Source organism: Hyla sarda, chromosome 10 (assembly GCF_029499605.1).
Source record: "Hyla sarda isolate aHylSar1 chromosome 10, aHylSar1.hap1, whole genome shotgun sequence".
Lineage (NCBI taxonomy): Eukaryota > Metazoa > Chordata > Amphibia > Anura > Hylidae > Hyla > Hyla sarda.
In genome coordinates this window covers 112622923-112643184 of record NC_079198.1, presented here as the reverse complement: position 1 = coordinate 112643184, position 20262 = coordinate 112622923, and the positions used below count along the sequence as shown (strand labels likewise).

Sequence of the window (20262 nt, the reverse complement as noted above, 5' to 3'; positions counted from 1 at the left end):
ACTGGGAGGGACCTTACCTGCCTCCTTGGTGTCTTCTCCATTCAGGGATCCCCTGTATGGCCGGCGCTCTCCTTCCTCGTCATCACGTCATCGCGTACGTGCGTCGGCGTGCGTAACAACGTGATGGGGGTGACGGAGAGCGAGGATACCCGGCCAGCAGCAGAGACGTTCTGGAGCAACGGGGACACAGCGACAACGATGGAGCGACATCCAGGGCAGCGGTGACGGGTGTCCCCGGGGTGTCCCTGACGTTCCGGCAAGGCCTCTGCTTCCCCGACATCCTCGCTCTCCGTCACTGCCATCATGTCGCTACGCACGCCGCTCCTATTGGATGATGGGACGGCGTGCGCAGCGACGTGACGATGATGGAGAGCGCCGACGATGCAGGGGATCCCGAAGAGGACGCGCCGGAGCCCCGAGGACAGGTAAGTGATCGTCAGCAGACCACACGGGGCACCGTAAACGGCTATACAGTGGCAGCTCAAGCAGTCTGCGCTGCCGGATAGCCGTTTATGCGATGGCCCCGACATACAAAAGCATTGTATGTTGATGCTGCCTTCAACATGCGATGGCCTCTGAGAGGCCATCGTATCTTGAAATGATCGTGTGTCGGGGCCATCATAGGACGGGGGGATCACTATATGTGTGTATATATATATATATATATATATATTATATTATATTATTATAATGTCTCCGCTGTCTCGTGGACACAGCTTCACATCAAGTTTATACCGAATCTCAAGGAAAGACACGCTGGTTGCTTAACTGATGTAATCTTTACTGAGATATAATGAAAGTGCGCGGTAAAACTGTAAAACAAACATATGAAAGACAAATATAAGCATGGCTATTCAAGTGCCTTACATTATGCATAGCTAATACATAGATAGTCTAACATGTGCTCACTTACTACACACTGAAAACACATTATCTATCTACAAATGCCGAGCATCTCTCTACACAAGGTAACTAGCAATTCCTTACTCACAGGCTTTGGTATTTATCAGATTTGCAGTCTGTATTAGCTTTAAGAAGTCCTGTGGATCTGGTCACTGTGGTAGCTGGAGCTGGAATGAATGAGACATGCCGGAGCTAGCCCTATGTTTTAGAGAGAAGGCCCGCCTCTAGGCTTCAAGAAAATGGAGGGTCTTAAAGGAACAGACCCTGCTGAGTGCCAAGCATGTAAAATACATTGCGAAGGCAGCACACTCCCCACCTGGCATACTTTTTGTTATGCCACTAACCCTTGGACAGGAGTAAAACTACTTCAGAAATTGGTCTTGCATACACTTTGGGAATGCCCTGTCTAACAATCCTAACTTCAACCTTTCTAACTCTAGCATCACTACTAGGATCAGTCCCCACAATGAGTCCAATAGGCCACTCGTTCCTGTGGGCCTGAGAGTCTTTCAGTAGGACAAAGTCTCCAACTTGTAAATTGGGCTTGTCATCTTGCCATTTCTTGCGTGGCTGGAGTGTCACCAGGTATTCCTGTCTCCATCTCTTCCAGAAAATGTCCGCAAGACTTTGAACTTGTTTCCATTGCTTGGTGTACAAGTCCTTGAGGGAATTGTGTTGAGAAATCTCTTCCTTTTTCAGAAGGCCTTGGATTTCTTCTTTAAAGACTTCCTGTTGGACGCATCTGATGATCATGACCTTGGCTTGTTCAAGGTGGCCGTTGCTACGCTGATCAGTATTGGTAGCTCTGCAGGAGGATCTGGCTAGACAGATAAGTTTTCCGATTGCACGGTTCAGCGACTTCCAGCTGGAAAACCTTTCAAATCTATGAGCGCCCAGACTGTCTCTTGTAACTATAGTCCTACAAACTGTCACTTGAGGTCTTACCTCTTTGTCTTGATCTGGTTCTATGAGCTCAAAGGTCTCTACCTGAGTAGTTTCTTTGGTTTCTGGTTTACGAAGAAAGGATGGACCTACAAACCAGTTAGTTTGCTTGAGCGCAGCGGCTGGCACTAGTCTCGTCCCATGATCAGCTGGGTTCTTGTCTGTGCTGATGTGATGCCACTGTTCTGGACTTGTAGACTTTCTGATACGTGTCACTCTGTTGGCCACGTATGTATAAAATCTTTTTGAAGCATTGTGAATATATCCTAACACAATCTTGCTGTCTGTATAAAAGTTCATTGCATGGATCTCGATGTCCAGTTCTGTTGTAATCATGTCTGCCATCTCTACAGCTAAGACAGCAGCACAAAGTTCTAGACGTGGGACAGTGTGAGCCGGTCTGGGAGCCAGCTTAGATTTTCCCATGAGGAACCCGACATGGCTTTGTCCCTCAGTGTCTATTACCCTAAGGTAGGCGACAGATGCGATAGCCATAGTGGAGGCGTCAGAGAATATGCATATTTCTCTTCTCTTTGTAGCAGACAAGGAAACAGATACGTATGGTCTAGGGATGTTGAGTTGTTCAAGCTCTAACAATGAGTCTTTCCACAACTTCCACTGCATTTCCTTCTCTTCAGGTAGAGGTATGTCCCAGTCACTTTGTTCTTGCTCAGTAGTGATCTGTCTCAAAAGAGCTTTGCCTTGCATGATGATGGGTGCTACGAACCCCAGGGGGTCGTAAAGACTGTTGACTGTAGATAGGACACCTCTTTTTGTGAATGGCTTCTCTTCTCTGGAGACCCTGAAGGTGAAACTGTCAGTCTTCAGGTCCCAACTAATCCCAAGACTTCTTTGCAAGGGTGGTGATTCTGTTCCTAGATCCAAGTCTTTGAGGTCTTTAGCACGGTCTTCCATTGGAAATGCTTCCATGACTCTGTTGCTGTTGGAAGCTACCTTGTTCAGTCTTATGTTGGATTCTGCCAACATTTCTCTTGTACTTTTCAGGACGTTGATAGCTTCTTCGTTGCTGGAGAAAGAAGCAAGTCCATCATCTACGTAGAAGTTCTTCATGACGAACTGTGTGGCTTCTTGACCATGTCTTTCACCTTGTTGTGCTGCTCGTCTCAGGTTGTAGATAGCTACAGCTGGAGAAGGGCTGTTTCCAAACACATGTACCTTCATCCTGTACTCTGTGATTTCTTTGTTAAAGTCATTGTCTGCATACCACAGGAACCTTAAGTAGTCTCTGTGATCTTCACGAACAAGGAAACAGTAGAACATCTGTTGTACGTCTGCTGTCACTGCTACGAGTTCTTTTCTGAACCTGATGAGTACTCCAAGGAGTGTATTGTTCAGGTCAGGTCCGCTGAGAAGGACATCATTTAGTGAGAGGCCTTTGTGCTTCGCACTAGAGTCAAATACTACCCGTATCTGGCCTGGTTTCTGAGGATGGTACACCCCAAATATTGGTAAGTACCAGTGTTCTTGGTTCTCTTGTAGTGGTGGTGCCTTTTCAGCTTGATCGTTATCAAAGATCTTCTGCATGAAGGCTTGGAAGTGTTTCTTCATATTTGGCTTTCTTTGTAGCATGTGCTGCAACGAGGAGAAGCGTTTCTCTGCTTGTACCTTGTTGTCAGGAAGGCGATGGCGTGGTGACCGGAAGGGTAGAGGGGCTACCCAGCTGCCTGATTTGTCTCTGAAGACTTCCCTGTCCATAATCTCAAGGAAGAGAGTATCTTCCACCGAGGGTGCTAGCTTGTCGTCATCTCGTGTTCTTTCAAACACCTTACAGCCCAGTTCATCTGTATCTCCAGTTGAGGCTAAGTCTTCCATGCACCTCTGGATACTCCGATGATGTGTTGGGTTAACAAGTCTCTCTTTAATGTGTAGACTGTTGGTACATGGGCAAAGACAAGATGTACGACCATTCTGTAACAGATGTGTTCTGTAGACATTTACCTTTTCTGGTTTGTGGAGTCCGTCTAGACATACTTCTCCAACGATGACCCATCCGAGATCAAGGCGTTGTGCAAATGGTGCATTGTGTGGCCCATTGTACTGTTCTCTGACTTTGTGCACTTTGAGGATATCTCTCCCAAGTAGAAGGATGATTGCAGCATCTGGATCTAGTGCTGGTATCTGGTCTGCTATTCGCACCAGATGGGGGTGATGACGAGCAACTTCAGGTGTGGGGATCTCTGACCTGTCGTCTGGTATCTCATCACATTCTATGAGGGTAGGAAGAGTCACCTTTGTCTTTCCATCTAATGACTCAATGATGTAGTTGCTTGCTCTTCTCCCTGTTGTCTCTACAACTCCAGAACAAGTCTTCAGGGTGTATGGAGTTGGACTTCCTTTGTCACCGAAGAGGTCAAAGAACTCTGTTTTTGCCAGAGATCTGTTACTCTGTTCATCCAAGACTGTGTACATCTTGATTGCTTTTTCTCTGAAGCCTGCAGGATACACCTTGACTAAGCATATCTTGGAACATGATCTGGGGCGGCCCTGCTCTGTACAGATCTCAGTACACTTTGAGGTTACTGCTGGCGTTGTACTCTCGCCTTGCTCCCCACCATGATCTTCTTGAGTTGCTGGAACTTCTTGTTTCCATGGTGGTGGTCCTGGGTGCAGTGCTGACAGGTGTTTGTCACTGTTGCACTCTGTGCATTTTATTGTTTTTGTACAGTCTTTTGCAAGATGCTGAATTGAAGAGCAACATCTGAAACAAATGTGATTGTCTTTAAGGTAAGCTTTGCGCTCTTCTAATGTCTTACTTCTGAAACTGCGACATTTTCTTAGTGGATGAGGCTTGTTGTGGATTAGACATATTTTGTCTGGCTCCTCAACTTTCTTACTTGTGTTGTCTTCCTGATTGACTGCAGACTCAGGCGAGACTTCTGTCTTCCGTACAGAAACTGTTGCTCTGCGTTCTTTGTAAGGCGTTGGAGGTTTTTGCTCTACCTTTGGGGAGCTTGCAGTTCTCTTGTTCAGGAAAGCAAAGCTTGGATCATTGCGTGTTTCAGCTTGGTCTACGATGAATTCAGCAAGGAAGGCAAATGATGGAAATGCGACTCGATGTTCTTTCTTGTATCTTGATGCTTGAGTGACCCACCTTTCCTGCAAGTTGAAAGGAAGTTTCTCGATTATGGGATCAACTCCACGTGCTGTATCTAAGTATGAGAGACCTGGCAGATATCCACTAGACTTAGCGGCTTCTATTTCTAAGAGTAGGTCCCCAAACCCTCTCAGCTTTTGATTGTCTTTGTTTGTCATTCTTGGATAGTTTTCTATCCTCTTCAGAAGAGCATCTTCAATCACTTCAGGTGACCCATAGCAGTGTTCTAGTCTCCTCCACACCATTGCAAGTCCTGCTGCTGCGTCATGAACATGTACTGATCTGATTCTTTGGGCTTGCTCAGTGGACTCTGGTCCTAGCCATTTGACAAGCAGATCAAGCTTTTCTCTGTCTGTCAGATCTAAGTCTTGGGTACCGCTTAGGAAAGATGACTTCCAGGCCCAGTAGTTTTCTGGACGGTCATCGAATTTCATGAGACCAGCGCTCACTATCTCACGGCGCATCAGGAATCTTGCTACCTCTGTAGCTCTTGCTGCATCTGGTGAATACTTCCTGGGTGTAAACTCAGGGTATGGCTGCGGCTGGTAAGGCTGATGAGGTACTTGACTAAGTCTGCTTTCTTCTCCTCTGTTGTAAGTCTTTCTGCTATAATCCAGACTTGTATTTGCTTGAGGAGGGAGTACATCAGCATCCGTTTGCACTCTTGTCAGGTTGGCAGATTGGTCTCTGAGGATGTGACCACTTGACTTCCTACCCTGAGGTTCTGATTCAGTCTTGCAGTGTTGCGTAGAATCAAAGTTGCTTATTGCTGGTGGAGTCAATGATGGCCTTGATGTGTCATTGAACTGCTGGTCAGTGTACATGGTTGCTTGTGACTGTATGTACTCACGGGTACGTTGGCTTGCGCTGAGGGGTGACATCTGGGTTTCTATGTCAGCGAACTGAGCTTCGGCAGCCCTTGTGAGAACTTCTGCCTCGGCTAAGGCTGAGGCAGCGTTTTTCTGCTGTTGCAGTAAGTGTAAAGATGCTTGCACTTCAGCTTTTCTTCTAAGTGCTTCAGCTTGTTCTTTCATCAATTCAGCTTTTCTTCTAAGTGCTTCAGATTCACTTTTTGCTTGTTCTTTCATCAATTCAGCTTCCTGCTTTGCATAGGACGCCATTGCACAAGCTGCCTCTGCTTTCGCTCTTGCCTTAGTTGCTATGGCGCTAGCGGATGACAGGCTGGTGGTGCTTGAGTGTCTAGAACTATGGCGTTTAAATCTTGATGCATCGGCGCTAACCGAAGTTAGATTTGTTTGACTGGACGCTCTAGACAATGTTGTGCACCTAGATCTACTTCTTGGCAAGGTGTCTTCCTCTTTATAGGAGCATTGAGGGTTAACTGTTAGAGTGCTGTTCTCTGGGTTCTGCATCTTGATTTAGCTGGCAGCGTAGATAATGATGATGACTGGACACAGCACAGCGGTGTTATAGCACGTGAGAGAATTAGTTTCACTTTCTAGTGCTTCGCGCCTTGACTCCGACACAGACTGCAGGGCACAGGATTTATGAGTCTTTTTTACTGCTGCGGACGATTCAAAGCTGATTAACTGCTTCTGATAACGTTTTAAAAGCCTTTTTACTATAATGTCTCCGCTGTCTCGTGGACACAGCTTCACATCAAGTTTATACCGAATCTCAAGGAAAGACACGCTGGTTGCTTAACTGATGTAATCTTTACTGAGATATAATGAAAGTGCGCGGTAAAACTGTAAAACAAACATATGAAAGACAAATATAAGCATGGCTATTCAAGTGCCTTACATTATGCATAGCTAATACATAGATAGTCTAACATGTTGTTACGCCGAGCGCTCCGGGTTCCCGCTCCTCCCCGGAGCGCTCGCTTCACCTCCTCCGCTGCAGCGCCCCGGTCACGTCCTCTGACCCGGGGCGCTGCGATCCTGCTGCTAGCCGGGATGCGATTCGCGATGCGGGTAGCGCCCGCTCGCGATGCGCACCCCGGCTCTCCTACCTGACTCGCTCCCCGTCTGTTCTGTCCCGGCGCGCGCGGCCCCGCTCCCTAGGGCGCGCGCGCGCCGGGTCTCTGCGATTTAAAGGGCCACTGCGCCGCTGATTGGCGCAGTGGTTCCAATTAGAGTTATCGCCTGTGCACTCCCTATATTACCTCACTTCCCTTGCACTCCCTTGCCGGATCTTGTTGCCTTAGTGCCAGTGAAAGCGTTCCTTGTGTGTCCCTTGCCAGTGTTTCCAGACCTTCTGCCGTTGCCCCTGACTACGATCCTTGCTGCCTGCCCCGACCTTCTGCTACGTCCGACCTTGCTTCTGCCTACTCCCTTGTACCGCGCCTATCTTCAGCAGCCAGAGAGGTGAGCCGTTGCTAGTGGATACGACCTGGTCACTACCGCCGCAGCAAGACCATCCCGCTTTGCGGCGGGCTCTGGTGAAAACCAGTAGTGGCTTAGAACCGGTCCACTAGCACGGTCCACGCCAATCCCTCTCTGGCACAGAGGGTCCACTACCTGCCAGCCGGCATCGTGACAGTAGATCCGGCCATGGATCCCGCTGAAGTTCCTCTGCCAGTTGTCGCTGACCTCACCACGGTGGTCGCCCAGCAGTCACAACAGATTGCGCAACAAGGCCAACAGCTGTCTCAACTGACCGTTATGCTACAACAGTTGCTACCACAGCTTCAGCAGTCATCTCCTCCGCCAGCTCCTGCACCTCCTCCGCAGCGAGTGGCCGCTCCTGGGATACGCTTATCCTTGCCGGATAAGTTTGATGGGGACTCTAAGTTTTGCCGTGGCTTCCTTTCCCAATGTTCCCTGCATCTGGAGATGATGTCGGACCTGTTTCCCACTGAAAGGTCTAAGGTGGCTTTCGTAGTCAGTCTTCTGTCCGGAAAAGCCCTGTCATGGGCCACACCGCTCTGGGACCGCAATGACCCCGTCACTGCCTCAGTACACTCCTTCTTCTCGGAAATCCGAAGTGTCTTTGAGGAACCTGCCCGAGCCTCTTCTGCTGAGACTGCCCTGTTGAACCTGGTCCAGGGTAATTCTTCCGTTGGCGAGTATGCCGTACAATTCCGTACACTTGCTTCAGAATTGTCCTGGAATAATGAGGCCCTCTGCGCGACCTTCAAAAAAGGCCTATCCAGCAACATTAAAGATGTTCTGGCCGCACGAGAAATTCCTGCTAATCTACATGAACTTATTCACCTAGCCACTCGCATTGACATGCGTTTTTCTGAAAGGCGTCAGGAACTCCGCCAAGATATGGACTCTGTTCGCACGAGGCGTTTCGTCTCCTCGGCTCCTCTCTCCTCTGGTCCCCTGCAATCTGTTCCTGTGCCTCCCGCCGTGGAGGCTATGCAGGTCGACCGGTCTCGCCTGACACCTCAAGAGAGGACACGACGCCGTATGGAGAACCTCTGCCTGTACTGTGCTAGTACCGAACACTTCCTGAGGGATTGTCCTATCCGTCCTCCCCGCCTGGAAAGACGTACGCTGACTCCGCACAAAGGTGAGACAGTCCTTGATGTCTACTCTGCTTCTCCACGTCTTACTGTGCCTGTGCGGATGTCTGCTTCTGCCTTCTCCTTCTCTACAGTGGCCTTCTTGGACTCTGGTTCTGCAGGAAATTTTATTTTGGCCTCTCTCGTCAACAGGTTCAACATCCCAGTGACCAGTCTCGCCAGACCCCTCTACATCAATTGTGTAAATAATGAAAGATTGGACTGTACCATACGTTTCCGCACGGAGCCCCTTCTTATGAGCATCGGATCTCATCATGAGAGGATTGAACTTTTGGTCCTCCCCAATTGCACCTCGGAGATTCTCCTTGGACTTCCCTGGCTTCAACTTCATTCCCCAACCCTGGATTGGTCCACTGGGGAGATCAAGAGTTGGGGGTCCTCTTGTTCCAAGAACTGTCTAAAACCGGTTCCCAGTAACCCTTGCCGTAACTCTGTGGTTCCTCCAGTAACCGGTCTCCCCAAGGCCTATATGGACTTCGCGGATGTTTTCTGCAAAAAACAAGCTGAGACTCTACCTCCTCACAGGCCTTATGATTGCCCTATCGACCTCCTCCCGGGTACTACTCCACCCCGGGGCAGAATTTATCCTCTCTCTGCCCCAGAGACTCTTGCCATGTCCGAATACGTCCAGGAGAATCTAAAAAGGGGCTTTATCCGTAAATCCTCCTCTCCTGCCGGAGCCGGATTTTTCTTTGTCTCCAAAAAAGATGGCTCCCTACGTCCTTGCATTGACTACCGCGGTCTTAATAAAATCACGGTTAAGAACCGCTACCCCTTACCCCTCATCTCTGAACTCTTTGATCGCCTCCAAGGTGCCCACATCTTCACTAAATTGGACTTAAGAGGCGCCTATAACCTCATCCGCATCAGAGAGGGGGACGAGTGGAAAACGGCATTTAACACCAGAGATGGACACTTTGAGTATCTGGTCATGCCCTTTGGACTGTGCAATGCCCCTGCCGTCTTCCAAGACTTTGTCAATGAAATTTTTCGTGATCTATCCATTATATGGAGAGAGACCCAAAATTCTCTCTTACAGGCTTCTTCACGCATGAAGAGGTTCGCGGATAAGAAAAGAAGAGCTCCCCCCGTTTTTTCCCCTGGAGACAAGGTATGGCTCTCCGCTAAATATGTCCGCTTCCGTGTCCCTAGCTACAAGTTGGGACCACGCTATCTTGGTCCTTTCAAAATTCTGTGTCAAATTAATCCTGTCTCTTATAAACTTCTTCTTCCTCCTTCTCTTCGTATCCCTAATGCCTTTCACGTCTCTCTTCTCAAACCACTCATCCTCAACCGTTTTTCTCCCAAATCTGTTCCTCCCACTCCTGTTTCCGGCTCCTCGGACGTCTTCTCGGTCAAGGAGATTTTGGCTGCCAAAAAGGTCAGAGGAAAAAATTTTTTTTTAGTAGACTGGGAGGGTTGTGGTCCTGAAGAGAGATCCTGGGAACCTGAGGACAACATCCTTGACAAAAGTCTGCTCCTCAGGTTCTCAGGCTCCAAGAAGAGGGGGAGACCCAAGGGGGGGGGTACTGTTACGCCGAGCGCTCCGGGTTCCCGCTCCTCCCCGGAGCGCTCGCTTCACCTCCTCCGCTGCAGCGCCCCGGTCACGTCCTCTGACCCGGGGCGCTGCGATCCTGCTGCTAGCCGGGATGCGATTCGCGATGCGGGTAGCGCCCGCTCGCGATGCGCACCCCGGCTCTCCTACCTGACTCGCTCCCCGTCTGTTCTGTCCCGGCGCGCGCGGCCCCGCTCCCTAGGGCGCGCGCGCGCCGGGTCTCTGCGATTTAAAGGGCCACTGCGCCGCTGATTGGCGCAGTGGTTCCAATTAGAGTTATCGCCTGTGCACTCCCTATATTACCTCACTTCCCTTGCACTCCCTTGCCGGATCTTGTTGCCTTAGTGCCAGTGAAAGCGTTCCTTGTGTGTCCCTTGCCAGTGTTTCCAGACCTTCTGCCGTTGCCCCTGACTACGATCCTTGCTGCCTGCCCCGACCTTCTGCTACGTCCGACCTTGCTTCTGCCTACTCCCTTGTACCGCGCCTATCTTCAGCAGCCAGAGAGGTGAGCCGTTGCTAGTGGATACGACCTGGTCACTACCGCCGCAGCAAGACCATCCCGCTTTGCGGCGGGCTCTGGTGAAAACCAGTAGTGGCTTAGAACCGGTCCACTAGCACGGTCCACGCCAATCCCTCTCTGGCACAGAGGGTCCACTACCTGCCAGCCGGCATCGTGACACATGTGCTCACTTACTACACACTGAAAACACATTATCTATCTACAAATGCCGAGCATCTCTCTACACAAGGTAACTAGCAATTCCTTACTCACAGGCTTTGGTATTTATCAGATTTGCAGTCTGTATTAGCTTTAAGAAGTCCTGTGGATCTGGTCACTGTGGTAGCTGGAGCTGGAATGAATGAGACATGCCGGAGCTAGCCCTATGTTTTAGAGAGAAGGCCCGCCTCTAGGCTTCAAGAAAATGGAGGGTCTTAAAGGAACAGACCCTGCTGAGTGCCAAGCATGTAAAATACATTGCGAAGGCAGCACAATTATATTATATAATATAATATAATATAATATATTATATTATAATATATTATATTATAATATATTATATTATAATATATTATATTATAATATATTATATTATAATATATTATATTATATATTATATTATAATATATTATATTATAATATATTATATATTATATATTATAATATATTATATATTATATTATATTATATATTATATTATATTATATATTATATTATATTATATATTATAATATATTATATTATATTATATATTATATTATATTATATATTATATTATATTATATATTATATATTATATTATAATATATTATAATATATTATATATTATAATATATTATATATTATAATATATTATATTATATTATATATTATATTATATTATATATTATATTATATTATATTATATATTATATTATATTATATATTATATTATATTATATTATATATTATATTATATTATAATATATTATATATTATATATTATATTATAATATATTATAATATATTATATATTATAATATATTATATATTATATTATATTATATATTATATTATATTATAATATATTATATATTATAATATATTATATATTATATTATATATTATATTATATTATATATTATATTATATTATATTATATTATATTTTTTTTTGGGTATGTGTATACAAAAAATGTTAATTTAGGAGCCACCCTTCCCCCTAATGCTATGTTGCTCCTTCCTGTCTCGCACCTCCCATCATGTTGAGAACCTGAACAAAGACTGAATAGCCCGCCAAGCATTTCAGGAAAGGACTGTACCTTATATGGTGTGCACATGGTATGTCAAGACTAAGAACATTCCCCTTATAAGTACAGAGGTTATATAACCAAGTGAACAGGCTAATAAAAGGCAGAAGCATTTGAAACCGACATGGCTCTGTTTGATTTACTTTGGTATACTTGGGTATATAAATTCTGTATACGGATTTGGCCGGGAGTAAGATAGTTACAAGGTAGCTGATAAAATCCATATCATCATACTGTTCGGCTCTGCAATAAGTCCTGGGGGTATCTGAGTACTGGGATCCACAGTTAGGACCTAGGAAAGGCAACTGCTCTAGGTGAAGCCCAGTTCTGCAACTAAGCAATAGAGCATTTTTAAAGCAAATAATAAAGCTTTGACGTCAATACACTATAACATTATTCAAAAAATTTAAAACATCTTATGCAGAATACTGCGAGTCACATCATACATAATGTGTCAATGCATATGTTCAGAAAACACAAATACACAAGGTGCTATTAATATAACAAGGACAAATATATCTTCATAAAAAATATAAATGATTAATGGCCCAGGTGTGATGAACATACAAAGAAACTTCATTAGAGTGATAGATATAGTCGGGACTATATGTCCCAGATGCCATTGTGTATGCCTTCAGCAAAGATCTCCATAGCGAGCTCAGTGTGTCACAACAATGCTACATGTCTGCTACACTATCTTTAAGAAAAAGCTTACTACAAAAATATGTGAAACATAAATAAAATAAAAATTAAATATGGTTCATGTGTTTTATGCAGTTTAGAAGTCTCCTTGGACATATATAACTGAACCCATGGAGAGGTTATCAAGAAACAGAAGAAGTAAATGAATAGTAAAAATTAAATAAAGAAACTTTTTAATATATCTTATTAAATAAACAATTCTCTTTATTCTCCTATCAGGCTTCCTCTATCCTCCTAAACTCATCGCTCACTCTGAAAAACTGCTACAAGTCTTCTGGGAGCTCACTGAGGAGATACAGTTACAGCTGCCCATAGAAGTCTAGGAAAAGGGGAGGGGAAGTAAGCTGCAGAGTGAGATTCACAAAGAAGGTACAGGATATACAGCTTTCGCTGCTCAATACTACTGTATAATGTCTTCCAGGCTGCTGTTGCTTCTGAAGGTGTGCAATAGACATATAGAGGAGCAGGATCCCCCTCTCTGTGTTTGTAGTGTACAGTGACGTAATGACATCTAGACATGTGCAATTAGTTTCATAAGAAATTAGTTTTTTCCCAATTGTTCGTATTTCGTACATTCGGATTGATCCGAACGTACGTAATATTTACATTTGACTGAATCCGAATTCGTAACAAAACAAATTAAACATGCCAACGAAATTGTGAGAAACAAATTATTTTATTTTTTTTTTTTTAAACAAAATTGTTTTTTTCGTTTTAGAGGCAGGGGACCATTATCGGGAGCAGGGGCATGGAAAAGAAAATAGTCGCGGAGATCGGAACATTGCGAAGACAGGTAAGATAATGTATAATTTTATGTGATTTATTAATATATAATGTAATGTTTAGAGATGAGCGAACTTACAGTAAATTCGATTCGTCACGAACTTCTCGGCTCAGCAGTTGATGACTTTTCCTGCATAAATTAGTTCAGCTTTCCGGTGCTCCGGTGGGCTGGAAAAGGTGGATACAGTCCAATGGAAAGAGTCTCCTAGGACTGTATCCACCTTTTCCAGCCCACGGGAGCACCTGAAAGCTGAACTAATTTATGCAGGAAAAGTCATCAACTGCTGAGCCGAGAAGTTTGTGACAAATCGAATTTACTGTAAGTTCGCTCATCTCTAGTAATGTTGAAAGAATGAATGAATGAATGCTGCATGAATGATGCGTTTGATCGATGTGTTTGATTGACAAGTGAATTATGTATAAGGTGTCATGTTGGTTATTGTTATATATATTTTTTATGTAGATATTTATAGTAAAATATGTGTTTTTATTATATACTTATTGTTAATTTATAAAATTTTTTGTAATGTGTATTTTCTTGAACATGTAAAAAAATGTTCTGTTTCCCAATGAACCAGGGTGCCTCCAGCTGTTGCAAAACTACAACTCCCAGCATGCCCGGACAGCCTTTGGCTGTCAGGGCATGCTGGGAGTTGTAGTTTTGCAACAGATGGATTCACCCTGGTTGGGAATCACTGGATTAGCGCAAGTGTAAAACACGTATCTTTCATATTTTACATGTACAAAAAAAACTACACATTATATAAAAATAAATGTATTAACAATAAGTATATATTAAAAACGCATATTTTACCATAAATATCTACATAAAAAATACAATAAAAATAGCCAACATGACACGTTATACATAAATCACTCGTCAATCAAACACATTATTCACATCAATCATTTATGCAGCATTTATTCATTCATTCAACATTACATTATGTATTAATAAATCACATAAAATTAAACATTATCTAACCTGTCTTCCAATGTTCTGATCTCTGCTGCTCCCTTCTTTTCCTGCACCCGCTACCGATACTGGTTCCCTGCTTCTAAATAAAAAAGAATATCGTTATCAAAAAAATAAAGTTTGTTTCCCACAATTCCCTACAGCATCTTTCTTTTTCGTGGTACCCACGGCAAAAGGGCAAAAAAAGAACAAAACAAAGTAACAAAGCGAAACTAAGTTAAATGGAAAATGTATATGATACTCCGAATACCGAATGTATCTGAAAAATCAGAGCAGAAATGAATACCGAACCGAAAAATTTACCCGAACGAAAAAAGATGGAGCCTGCAGTTAAACATGGTAAACAATGCCATATAGAAGATATACTGTCCAGAAATAGTGCTGCTTCTCATATAAACGCACATGGCAGCTTATCCTTAGAGGTTACCTGAAAGTGCAGGGACACTATGGGTACGTTTACTGAATTCCTCTGTGGATCTGCAAAATAGTCCCGAATCGGCACTTACCGTATTTTTCGCCCTATAGGACGCATCAGCGTATAAGACGCCCCCTATTTTTAGGTGTAAAATCTAGAAAATTAAAGATTTTGAACCCAATAGTGGTCTTCAACCTGCGGATCTCCATATGTTGCAAAACTACAACTCCCAGCATGCCCGGACAGCCGTTGGCTGTCCGGGCATGCTGGGAGTTGTAGTTTTGCAACATCTGGAAGTCCACAGATTGAAGACCACTGCATAGGAGGTAATATTCACGTGTCCCCGCCGCTCCGGACCCGTCACCGCTGCCCTGGATGTCGCTCCATCGCTGTCGCCGTGTCCCCGTCGCTCTGCTGCCGGCCTGCTGCTGAACATCTCTGCTGCCGGCCGGGTATCCTCGCTCTCCGTCGCTGTCATCACGCCGACGCACGTACGCGATGACGTGATGACAGAGGAAGGAGAGCGCCGGCCATACAGGGGATCCCTGAACGGAGAAGACACCGAGGAGACAGGTAAGGTCCCCCCCCCCCCCCCCCCCGGTGTCCTGTAAGCACTAACCCGGCTATTCAGTCGGGCTGTTCGGGACCGCCGCGGTGAAATCGCGGCGGTCCCGAACAGCCCGACTGAACAGCCGGGTTAGTGTCACTTTCCCTTCAGACACGGCGGTCAGCTTTGATCGCCGCGTCCGAAGGGTTAATACAGGGCATCACCACGATCGGTGATGTCCTGTATTAGCCGCGGGTCCCGGCTGTTGATGGCCACAGGGACCGCCGCGATAGGGGTGTTTTCGCCGAATAAGACGCACCGACTTTTTCCCCCCAGTTTTGGGGAAGAAAAAGTGCGTCTTATTCGGCGAAAAATACAGTATGTCTGTGGCAATTTGCTGCAGAATTATGCTCTGTCCCTTTGGCAAACAACATGACTAGGGGAGATTCTAGCTGCTTGGTCCTTGCTACCTTACCCACCAGACCCCTTCCCATTAATGACAGACACAATCATTTGGTGCAAAGGCCACAGCAGCCCAATTTTATTTAACAAAACAACTATAAGATTGTAACCATAAACTTTTGTATGAACATCATACATTAATATGAACAATCAAACTCCTTTCTGGAACAATAAAGTATTTATCGGGAGAAGAACCCAGAGGCACCGTCCACCTTTATTTTCCATACACCATCAATTATATAGGGCCTCCTGCTTTACTCCCAGCCGCACATCACCTAGACCAGGAGCACCATCTTCAGAGCCCTGCATTCCTCCCTAGGGCCCATGGCGGCAGAGACCTTACCATCGGGCCGTGTACCATCCACGACCCCACTTTTCCACTCCCAACTCCATCAAGTCCAGTGATGCCTCTAGATCCTTCTCCTGCCCCATCCCCCACTGCTGCAACAAAAATAAACAACAGGGCGGGTGGGCGGGAATCTTCTCCTTTTGCGCCGTCCCAACTGACTCCTCCTCTTCCTCCCTGTCCCTATATACCCACTCCTGCTCCTCCTACTTCCCCTTCCTCCTTTCTCTTCACCCCAAGCCTTAACCCACCATTAACCCCTTCCTACCTAGCCATTATGCCCCTGTCATGCGCTCCTCCGCTCCGATTTTCTCCCCTCCAGGGCTTCCTGGATTTTCCTGATTGACTCCGATGAAGTCCGTCAAACATGACCAAACTTTCACTGGAATCCAAATCCTTGTTGGAACTTCCATCGTGTGAACTAAGCAGTGCAAAACCCTACAAAATCAATTTGAAATCTGCACAGAATTTCACGAGAAAATTCCATGCAGGTTCTCCTTAGTGTATACTAAGCCAATTTTAGATACATTAACGCAAGGAAAAACCATATTGCACAGGCCGACATTCCTTTTAAATGTAAAAATTTTTTCCCAAGTCCATGGTCAGTATTCAAAGTCCCTGGAGTGAATGGTTCATCCATAAGTGACATCGAGGACAGATCCTTATCACCTTGGTGATATCCCTTTAAACCTCTGTTCTTTTGGCTGATAATACAGAGGATGTCTCCGGCCTCTGTGTATAGAGACTTTCCATTCAGGCAGGATTAGGACCTGCGCTTCAGAGTTATGGTCTAGTTATATGGATATAGTTATAGCTTGGATATCCCAGCCGGTGAATACAATTTTAGGAGCCTGTGGCTCTTTGGCGCATAGGTCAGCCACACACAATATGTTCTCTGGACAATGGGGGATATTTTCTCCTCTTCACATAAATAACATTTGTCTATTGCATCCATTGTCGGTGACTGATGGAGATGTCACACTCTGCATTATTGCCAAATAAAATATTCCCTCATGCAGAGAGGGGGAAGTTTATAAACTTCATGATTTATGTGTCTCTTTTTAAAGAGAAGTCCCTAAACTCTGAACAAGTGAGTTAAATCTATCTCTGAAATCCTCTTCTCCGGAGCTGCAAACCGTATTTATTTTAACATGAATTCAGATTATTCTCTGGCAGAAGGATCAGCTCTGCCTCTACCATGGCTGGAAACAACATTTAAAGTTTACTCTTTTGCCTCATGTTTGTCAGGGAGTTGGGCCCAAAACTTATCAGGCTTCCTTACAGGCATCAATAACTTATTAGAAAAAATTGTAGCATTCACGGCACTGGTTAAAACGTCCTTTATTGTAAATCCATATAAAATCCAAACAGGGACAAGGTGCACCAAACAACCAAAGTGAGGTCGAAAGCAAGACCTCCCCCTCCAGAAAAATCCAAACAGGGACAAGGTGCACCAAACAACCAAGCGAGGTCAAAAGCAAGACCTCCCCCTCCAGAAAAATCCAAACAGGGACAAGGTGCACCAAACAACCAAGTGAGGTCGAAAGCAAGACCTCCCCCTCCAGAAAAATCCAAACAGGGACAAGGTGCACCAAACAACCAAGCGAGGTCAAAAGCAAGACCTCCCCCTCCAGAAAAATCCAAACAGGGACAAGGTGCACCAAACAACCAAGCGAGGTCAAAAGCAAGACCTCCCCCTCCAGAAAAATCCAAATAGGGACAAGGTGCACCAAACAACCAAGCGAGGTCAAAAGCAAGACCTCCCCCTCCAGAGGAGGGGGAGGTCTTGCTTTCGACCTCGCTTGGTTGTTTGGTGCACCTTGTCCCTGTTTGGATTTTATATGGATTTACAATAAAGGACGTTTTAACCAGTGCCGTGGATTCTACAATTTTTTCTATTTTCAAGACACAGTGGAGCACGGAGGAGGTGAGCTCTACCCATTAAATTTTTTTGCTTATCAATAACATATTGACTGATATTGCTATAGCCTTCAAAAAAGTGAGTAAGTGAGTTAACAAAAAGTTTTGATTGTGACTGACAGGTTTCTTTATGTTTATGTGGTGAGGGTGTGATGAGGGCAGATGGTATTAACCCTTGTGCTCGTGACACCATGGCATGGTTTAACTCCAAAGGATAGGGGACAAGATATCTGATCGCAGGGGGCCCGCTGCGATCTCCCTGCAGCACCCGCATTCTATGCGGGGCTGCGTCTCTAGTTTCGGAAACCTCCGGGTTTCCGGTACTGGAGACGTGACGTAATGCCACGCCACCTCCATTAATGTCTATGGAAAGGGGCGTGATGGCCATCCCGCCCCCTCCCATAGATATGACGTCACGTCCCCAGTCCCGGAAACTTGGATGTTTCCGAAACTAGAGACGTAGCCCCGCAGAGAATGCTGGTGCTGCAGGGAGATTGCGTGGGGTCCCAGCAGCTGGCCCCCCGCGATCAGACATCTTATCTCCTATCCTTTGGATGTGGGATAAGATGTTTTTTCCAGGAATACCCCTTTAAGGGTTTTCATAATAATAAGGGCTCTTAAAAACGGAAGAACTTCATAGTGTGAACTAGGCCCAAAGAGGTGACCAGTGACTTCAGAGACTTTAGGGCTTGATCTTAACTGAATTGACTGGGACTGACTAGACAGACTTTACCCCATATGTACCAGGTTTTGACATTCACCTGTGGGGCAGTGGATTTGTGGATATGTGGCTGCGTGGTAGACTTTAGGCCTCCTCAGGACACTAGACACTCTCTCGGGACCTGACCTCACTGCACTCAGTAGAGAAGAGACTGAGCTAGCTCCACCAAGGGTTTATATGGGGGAGACTCTGGAGGGGTCCCATAGGTCACTCTGTAGGTCACATGGTCAACTGTACCTTCCCTGGTTACAATCACATGACAATAATACTTAAAGGCATAACACAATATATGTACATTACATTAGATAACATGGATGTTTGATAATAAACACTGAGTATAAGTACAGGGGGAGCCCAGGGGTCACGGAATGGAGTTTGCCTGACAGGGCAGTTAGGGTACAGGGGTGTAACTCCTGTACTGGGCAACCACATTTAGCATCCGCCTGAAAAGGACAAGTTGGAGGAGCATTGAGTGTAACAATATTTTTATTGTTTTTGAACATAAGAAAGTAACATACAACAGAATAAACAAAGCATGTCAGGTGTTATATAAAGATAAAAGTACAATTCTAGGTTCAGAGGTGCTTGAGAACCTATCCTGTTAGCTTCTGTCGACCATAAAGAATCAACAGAGTCTTCCCAGCAATGCTGATTGGTTGGCTGAGAGCAGCATATAGACAAGTCTCACTCAACATGCTCCTCCCAGTAGTCCTTTTCAGCTGGATGCCAGGCAAAGTATTCAGTAAAGTCTCACTGATAATATTGATGCAGCCATCATACAAGAGTAATGGTGTAATAGAGAGGTGCAGCTGTGCTTAGGGAGAAAATGGTGCGGAGGGTGGAAGAGTGTTTAAACTAGGGAGGGAAACTACACTGCTCAAAAAATAAAGGGAACACTTAAACAACACAATGTAACTCCAAGTCATCACACTTCTGTGAAATCACACTGTCCACTCAGGAAGCAACACTGATTGACAATACATTTCACATGCTGTTGTGCAAATGGAACAGACAACAGGTGGAAATTATAGGCAATTAGCAAGACACCTCCAATAAAGGAGTGGTTCTGCAGGTGGTGACCACAGACCACTTCTTAGTTCCTATGCTTCCTGGCTGATGTTTTGGTTACTTTTGAATGCTGGCGGGGCTTTCACTCTAGTGGTAGCATGAGACGGAGTCTACAACTCAAACAAGTGGCTCAGGTAGGGCAGCACATCAATGCGAGCTGGGAAAAGAAGGTTTGCTGTGTCTGTCAGCATAGTGTCCAGAGCATGGAGGCGCTACCAGGAGACGTGGAAGAGGCTGTATGAGGGCAACAACCTAGCAGCAGGACCACTACCTCTGCCTTTGTGCAAGAAGGAGCAGGAGGAGCACTGCCAGAGCCCTGCAAAATGGCCTTCAGCAGGCCACAAATGTGCATGTGTCCACTCAAACGGTCAGAAACAAACTTCATGAGGGTGGTATGAGGGCCCGACAGCCCAATACCATACAGGAAGTTTGGCATTTGCGAGAGAACACCAAGATTGGCAAATTCGGTAATGGTGTGGGGTGACATTTCTTTGGGGGGCCGCAGAGGTAGCCTGACTGCCGTT

The 20262-nt window shown here is 45.4% G+C and overlaps 1 protein-coding gene and 1 long non-coding RNA gene across 2 annotated transcripts in view; one reads left to right on the top strand and one right to left on the bottom strand.

Moving 5' to 3' along the window:
* The window catches only part of LOC130294494 (uncharacterized), a 221478-nt gene that overhangs the window by 480 nt on the left and 200736 nt on the right, over positions 1–20262 (top strand). Inside the window, exon 2 of the long non-coding RNA XR_008848517.1 lies at positions 12720–12869. This is a non-coding gene — a long non-coding RNA (uncharacterized LOC130294494). The remainder of the gene's footprint in view (positions 1–12719; positions 12870–20262) is intronic.
* On the bottom strand, positions 688–6655 carry LOC130294492 (uncharacterized). The gene is made up of 2 exons (XM_056544376.1): positions 992–6655; positions 688–812 (listed from the first exon to the last, which is right to left on the bottom strand). Exon 1 carries the CDS (start codon positions 6331–6333, stop codon positions 1243–1245), a length of 5091 nt encoding a protein of 1696 aa, XP_056400351.1. The 5' UTR covers positions 6334–6655; the 3' UTR covers positions 688–812; positions 992–1242.